This window comes from Pristis pectinata, chromosome 9 (genome assembly GCF_009764475.1).
Source record: "Pristis pectinata isolate sPriPec2 chromosome 9, sPriPec2.1.pri, whole genome shotgun sequence".
Lineage (NCBI taxonomy): Eukaryota > Metazoa > Chordata > Chondrichthyes > Rhinopristiformes > Pristidae > Pristis > Pristis pectinata.
In genome coordinates, this window is record NC_067413.1 from 33,333,013 (window position 1) to 33,340,860 (window position 7,848).

Sequence of the window (7,848 nt, forward strand, 5' to 3'; positions counted from 1 at the left end):
CTGGTAGAGGGAAGAATGAATTCAATTAAATACCAGCAAATTCTGGAAGCAAACATCACACTGTCTGTAAAAAAGCTGAAGATGAAGAGAGGATGGCTTCTACAACAGGATAACGATCCTAAACACACCTCAAAATCCACAATGGAGTGGGGCAGCATGGTAGTGTAGCGGTTAGCGTAACACTTTACAGCATCAGTGACCCGGGTTCAATTCCGGTCACTGTCTGTAAGGAGTTGGTACATTCTCCCCGTGTCTGTGTGGGTTTCCTCTGGGTGCTCCGGTTTCCTCCCACATTCCAAAGATGTACGGGTTAGGAAGTTGTGGGCATGCTGTGTTGGCACCGGAAGCATGGCGACACTTGCGGGCTGCCCCCAGAACACTCTACGCAAAAGATGCATTTCACTATGTGTTTCGATGTACATGACTAATAAAGATCTTATCTCAAGAGGCACAAGCTGAAGGTTTTGCCATGGCCCTCACAGTCCCCTGACCTAAACATCATCGAAAATCTGTGGATAGACCTCAAAAGAGCAGTGCATGCATCCCAAGAATCTCTCAGAACTAGAAGCCTTTTACAAGGAAGAATGGGCAGAGATCCCCCAAACAAGAATTGAAAGACTCTTAGCTGGCTACAGAAAGCATTTTACAAGCTGTGATACTTGCCAAAGGGGGTGTTACTAAGTACTGACCATGCAGGGTGCCCAAACTTTTGCATTGGGCCCTTTTCCTTTTTTGTTATTTTGAAACTGTAAAAGATGGAAATAAAAAAGTAATCTTAAAAAACTAATGTGTCATCTTTAACTTTATGCCTTTTGGAAATCAGGTCATCTTTTACTCTCTTAGCTATTCACAGTAACAGAAATTTTAACCAGGGGTGCCCAAACTTTTCCATGCCACTGTATTATCATGCCTTCATGGTCATTGGGTCAAAATCCTGGAACCTTCACTTTGCGGGTATTTTTGCTGCACAGACTGCAGTGATTTAAGAAGGTGGCTCACAACCACCTACTCAATGGCAGTTGTCATTGGGCAACAAATAGTGGCTGTCTGTACCAGTGACAACTACCACCTTCATTTTACAATACTCCTTACAAGCCTACCTCTTTGACTAAGCTTTTAATAAGTTGTCCAGATGTCTATCAGATTTTGCTCTTGCCCTCATGAAGATCTTTGTCATTTCACTTTATGAAGAGGCATTGAATGTCTGCAAGTTGTTGAATGTGTCAGCTGCAGAAAGGCCCGTGGCCAAAGAGGACAACAGCACCAGATCACTCTTGTCACCCATAAATGCTGCCCCAAAACAAGGGACGGGTAATATTGTGGTGAGCTTTACAATGTTCTAATTTTCCAGCCTCCACAACAGAGCAGGAATGGATTCCTCTGGAGCTGTGCTTTGGAATCCCACTCTTTGTTTCAGAACTGAACAGAAGAGTTTGTCAGAAAATTGCCGCACATGGATTGTGCGGGAAGGAGAGGTAATTTTTTTTCTCCATCGTGTATGGTTTTCCAGTTTATCTCTCATTGAATGACACATTACAGACAGAAGCAGTTGTGCATACACTGGCTCTCGAGGGTTTAGCTCTTTCCCTGTAGCTCAGCAAGTATTTTCCTCCAAGTATTGAACCAGTTCCTCTCCTTCCAGTCCTTCCTTCCATTTTGACCCCGTTTCCCTCAAACCCACCCCTCCTTGTTCCATCCACCCACTATACACACTGTTCACCACCAAGCACCCTTCCCCTATCTGGTTCTGATTCCATTGCCCTTCATCTCTCCCCTAATGGTTTCCATTATCACCTCCTTATCAGATTCCAGCACTGTTAGCTCTGTGTTCCTGCTTATCACCTTCTAGCGACTGTGTCTTCACCTTCCCTTCTCTCCCCCACCCACCCCCACCCGAACCTCGCTCCATCTGCCTTTTTTTAATGTCTGCCTCCATCTGTCATTCACCTGCCACTGTCTCCCACCTCCATCCCTGCTCCCCTCCCTGCCATTTTTCACCCCTCAGTCCACCAATCACTTTTGTCTCCTATCTCACCCTTCCCCTCCTCTTTATACTGGACACCTTGCTTCTCCTCTGTCCTGATGCAGGGTTTTCACCTGAAACATCGACAATTCCTTCCCCACCCACTTCACTGAAATTCTGCAGAGCAATGGAACAGGAGGATGTCACTTAATCTGTCCATTCAGTTAAATAATGGCTGACCTGTGCCTTAACTCCCTCTGCTTACTTAGTTCCACATGCTTTAATACTTTTAACTTAAAATCTGCCAATCTCAATCTTGGTGTTTATTTGACCACCTCTTTCTTCCATCTCAGTATCGCACAACTTTCTGGGAGAAGAGTTACAGATTTCCATTGTTTATTGTGCACGTGTTTCCTACCATTGCCCCTGAGCTGTCTGGCCCCAAGTTAAAATGTTGTGCAAGGATAAGAACAATACTTCTCATCTACTGAAAGATCTTTACCAATTATCTCAAATCAATGTCCTCTAGTAACTGACGCACCTGCCAACGGGAACAGTTTCTCATTTACCCACTAAACCACCATATAATATCAAACACCTTTTTATTACATTTTCCTGGCAACCAACATCTATAAATTGCTAATCATTTATTTCTGCCTGTGGGAGTTTGACTGCAAATTGGCTTCCACATTTCCAACAATTAGGTTGTGACTGCATCTCAAAAGTATTGCATGGACTGTAGGTCAAGTCTGTGAAGGTGTCCTGTGACTGTGAAAGGCACAGTAGAAATGCAAGACTTACTCAACTGTAAGGAGAAGAATCTCATCTTTCCTCACCTCCATCAAATCTGGTACTATTCCATAAATACCTATTTCAGGTCCTTTGTCATTCTTGCATTCACACATGTACACATACATGCAGACACACACATGCTCTTCCCCCTCCATTTGAGCATTTAAGATGTAATATCCACACAATGTTTTTCAAAACTCACACTTGCATAAGGTTAATCCTATCACATTGAATCATAACTTGACAAACAGTGGCAGATTTTTATCAATAGTAATCCAAATGTACAAGTATAACTTTTTGGTGTACTTGACGATTAAACAAAGGGCAGGAAACCAAATAATTTATCGTCTCATACTGGGTACAAAAAGTTAAGTTGTGGTCTTGTGCTGAAAAGATACACAAGCAGGAGATGGTGGGGCACCCCAAAAATTGAAGTCTTAATCAACACTGTGATCATGTGCTCAAAGCTTAATCCAAAGTTAAATGTAATTTGTTGTTAGGGCTCAGTTTTGAAATACTTAGACTACACAATTGGCTCTAGAATTTCAAACGATTCAGCCTCCTGGTGACCCACGTCACTCTTCTACAATATTTTAAAATGTTGTTGCTTGGTACCTCTTACTTTTGGGCATTTTAGCCCTACAAAAAAACAAAGTGCAAGTTGCTGTGGAGAGAAGGTTTAGATGATGCTAATTTTACATTCTTAAGTTGACTTAAAGCAGTTCAGTTCTTTGAGGACAGCTGAAACTATTAAAAAAGGGGGGAAAAGTTAGAGCTGCTGCTTATGGACTTTTGAACTTGGATCAAGTTTACAGTTTATGGTACAACTCTGGTATTTATTTGTGTTGGCAGAAAGAGTTTGAGGCCATTCAAAAGCTGTAAAAACATTTTTTAAAAAAATCCACATTTTAGTTGTTCCAAACTATTCCTTAATATCTTCCATAATAATTTGGACCTTCTGTCTTTATAAATGGAGTCTGGTGCTATAAGTAGGCATATTTTCTTTTTATCTTGCTTGTGTTTACAGGTTCTTAATGTACTGTGTTTTCACTGTATCTTGGTACGTGTGACAATAATAAACCAATTACAATTATCATTTTTCCACAGCCTTCTGAAACTCCTGCATTCCAGTAGGAAGCTATCTCTGCAAGTCCTCAGCTTTGTACAGTCATTCCAGGTATAAATAAGCTGCTTGCTTTCAACCAAATACAGGGCTATTTAATTTTTTTTAGTATGTTATTGGGATAGGAGGAAGAAGAATTAGACAGAACTCCTTTACCTTTGGGATCTAGTTTCAAATCCAACCTGAAAATTTACGCTTGTTGGCTGTAACAATGCTACGTTTTGGGTTTGGCAGACTAAATTCACCTATTGAGACACAAGAGGCTGCAGATGCTGCAAACTGGAGCAACAAACAATCTACTGGAAAAACTCAGTGGGTCAAGCAACGAGAGGGACAGTATTCTTCCTGTGGGAGGAAAGGAATTGATTATGTTTAATCTGCGCTGATGCAGGGTTTTGACCCAAAACACTGACAATTCCTTTCCTCCCACAGATGCTCCTCTACCTGCTGAGTTCCTTCAGCTGGTTATTTGTTGCTCTAAATTCACTGATTACCTAGTTAATACTGGAATTAAACTACTCACTGTTGGATTCAGAGCTGGGATGTCTGTGGGGGAAGTAATGCACAAGTTCTTAATTGACATGGGGCCCAAAGTATGTCATAGGAGAGTGCTGGGAGCTAACAGTGATGCAGCTAGCCTGGGAGTGTGGCACTGGGTGCCTGAAGGGAAAAATTGTCCCATTTTCCCAGCGTGAATATCCAGCACCTCAATGCCTATCAAATCAATTATGCAAAAGTTACAAAATTGCATTGGAACAAGCCATTTGGCCTAACAAACATTGCACTGTTTATGCTCTACACTAACTGCCTCCTCCCACCATTGCGCTATAATCTTACCCATGTGTTTATCTGGCTTCCCCTTATAAGTATGTCCATTTTTCACGTCATCCCCTCCCTGTTGGAGTGAGGTGTGCATTCTCTCTGCCCAGAGGGCAGAGAAACTCCTGAACCAAACCAGGTGTAAATTTCACAAAAGGAACAGATGAGGTAGATAAGGAAACATAGAAGATAATGGCTGTATTTGTGGCGTGCCATTTCTGGGATGTTTCTCATAACTACTGTGCCTGTGTGTTTAGGAAACTGGTGACTCAGATAGTGGTCGGACAACTTTATTTCCCCAGACATCATCCATTGATGCAGGAGTTCCTCTTCCAGCTAAGAACCTGATCTTCAGAGATGGTGTTTTATCTGAATGGGTTAGACGGTCTCCCTTACCTGTACATATTGCAAGGTTGCACAAGGACCAAACTAATTAAACACATTTCTATTGTTATGATACTGCACATCTCAATAAGCAAGTCTCAGACAATAGTGCTGTTTCTTTCACTTCTTCCATACTTGGATTTTCTCTCCTCCCTTTCTTTAACTGTTCTTTCTTCCCTCTACCCCTCTCCCTCTTTCTACCTCCCTCACTTCTCTCAACCTTTCTCTTCTCTCTACTCCACCCTTTCTCCTCTCTCCCCCTCCTCTCTACCCCACTCTCTCTCTGTCCTCCACCCTCTTTCTCCTCTGTACCTCACCCCTCTCTCCTCTCTACCCTGCCCCTCTCTCCCCCGCACCTCTCTCCTGCTCTCTACCCCACTCTCTGCTTTCTACTCTTCTCTTCTCGTCCCTACCCCCTTTTCAGTCCCAAAAGGACAACCAAGTTCTAAATGCTGATCCAAATTGATGTGGTTATTTAGCACCTTAATAATGTTTTAAAAGTAAACTATGGCTCTTAATGATTTAAATTTCTTGTGCAAAATGGTGGAAAAATAATTTCTGATAACGTAAGCAAATTGGTGTGAAGAATTACTTGGTATTTCCACTTGAAACTGTTGGGAAAAATATGTGTAGCTTTTTCTTTAAACCAGTGTTTGCGATTGCGAGATGTAGGGGCTAACGGTGAGTTGTATGGTGTATAGCAAACCCATACAACGGTGATCACAATCTCACTCGCACTGATCTAGTCAAATCGAGAATCTGTTTTCTTTCTTTCCTTCTACCCAGAGGACTGTCTGGAGTGACATTTAGAGGCCCAGTGAGCCGGTGAGCACAGATGTTGGCCATTGTAGTAAGCCAATCCCCTTGGCTGTAGGTGAAATAGAATTTCAGCTGTTTGCCCTCTGTGCCTCTGAGTGAAAACTGCTTGGATTGGAAAGTGTTCGTTAGCACACCTCATCCATAATCCAATTGGATCTGGTCTGCTGAAGACTCTTCAGCCATAAGTTTATTTTTTTTTAATTAAAAAAAATAGCACTGTTTGCGATTGAGATCCTTGTGCTAAATATCCATGACAATGATTGGTGTACAACAATGCCGAGCTACAAATTTTTGTTCAAAATGTGATTGAAAACCGGAAACTGTTTTAGCTTTGAGCAAGTTTAATTATGAACAAGCTGTAGATTTGATCTGGTGTGCGGGTTTCTCAACAGGTACAGACTCTAGTTAACTGATCCTGAGATTTCTGAAAGATATCAAATACTGCACTTAGCGTTTGAATGGTTTTAAAGTATTGAAACCAATATCAAATTCTGTGGAGAGATCAGGAGCAAGGTTTCGATTAATTTGAATGTACTTTAATAGAATTTCTATCTAATGCAAGTCTTTTTTGGCATAAAAGCAATTTTTTTAACCATCAGCCTATTATAACTTTTCAGCATCAATGCAGTTGAATTCTCTTTATTTTCTGACGGCACCAAAAGGGGCCATTTGGCCCATTGAGTCTATGCCAGCTTGAAATGCACACCCATCAGTCCACTTCCCCCTTGATTATTTTGAGTTTTTTTTAAATGTCCACTGCTGAAGCTGGCTGACAGATGTCTTGAATTTACCAGATTGTTTCATTTTTAAAAACTGGAAATGGTTTGGCAGGTAAGGTGACTGATAAAGGTTTGCTTGCATCCTACAAAACCTGACTTGCACACGAGATACTTTCTCTGTTGAACTCCATTGCAAAGCAGTTTGTCCATGGTCAGTTTGAGCTGCTACTTATGTTGATTTCATTCTTCCTGAGGTATTAAGGTATCTGATCCAAACCATTGGAAAATGAATTATCCAAGTGGCTGATTCGCTCTGTCTGTTACAACAAACTGCATCTACACTTGGACAGTTGCCTTGACACTGTCTTTCCCCATTGTTCTGGGACCAGTAATGTTGTGCACATGATGCTTAAATGCTGTCCTGTTAGTAACAGACCTGTTAAACCTCCTATGCACCTCTGTGTACTTGTCTTTTATAGTTCATCTGCTATTGAAATGCTACATGTCATTGTAATTTCACAAGTAACCCTTATCTTATTTTCATTCCTGTCAGCCTCTGGGTGCCCAAGGAATTATCTTAGCAATAAGAGCTATGAAGTATGAGAATAGAAACCATGAAAATGTATATAGTAATGTAGGCATCAAGTGTATGCGTGTGTTCATTGACTAATTATCTGTAATGCCAGGCAACGATCATTTGTCTTTCTTACTTTTCTGTACACCTGTCTTGTTTTGCAAAAGAAAAAGTTAAGTTGTTGTTGACATGCACATTCCAAGTACTTCAGTTGGAGATTTGACCCCTCAAATTGGAAACATTCTGACTGGTGAGACTGTTGATTCATGGTAAAGAAGAGTACCTTTGGAAATTTATTCTGATATTATCTTGGAAGAATATAGCTAATAAATGTTATTGAGATTTGATAATCCACTTCATTTTCATGTCTGCTGATTCTCCACAAAACTCAATTTATAAGTAACATTTATGGTACAAATTGTTACAACTGGTTCCACTTTTCATTGCTCTCAGATCTTCACAACCACTTGCAGCACTGACCAATTGTGAATCCATTAATTTGGATATAAAGGTCTTAAAAACAAATTGCCTTTTCCAAGAATTAATTTCATTTATTTTCAATCTTTGCTGACACAGAAAAATTGTTTCAAAAGCAGCAATATTTCAGAATCTGATTATCACTGATTTGGATAATGTGAAATCTGTTTTGGCAGCA

The 7,848-nt window shown here is 40.8% G+C and overlaps 1 protein-coding gene across 2 annotated transcripts in view; it reads left to right on the forward strand.

The window, feature by feature from the left end:
• Positions 1-7,547, forward strand: part of fam91a1 (family with sequence similarity 91 member A1) — a 42,912-nt gene extending 35,365 nt beyond the window's left edge. For both annotated transcript variants that reach the window (XM_052023967.1, XM_052023968.1), the window contains exons 22-24: positions 1,352-1,475; positions 3,863-3,932; positions 4,955-7,547. In XM_052023967.1, the coding sequence (XP_051879927.1) occupies positions 1,352-1,475; positions 3,863-3,932; positions 4,955-5,134 (374 nt within the window). In that variant the 3' untranslated portion in view covers positions 5,135-7,547. The remainder of the gene's footprint in view (positions 1-1,351; positions 1,476-3,862; positions 3,933-4,954) is intronic.
• Positions 7,548-7,848: the final 301 nt, after the last annotated feature.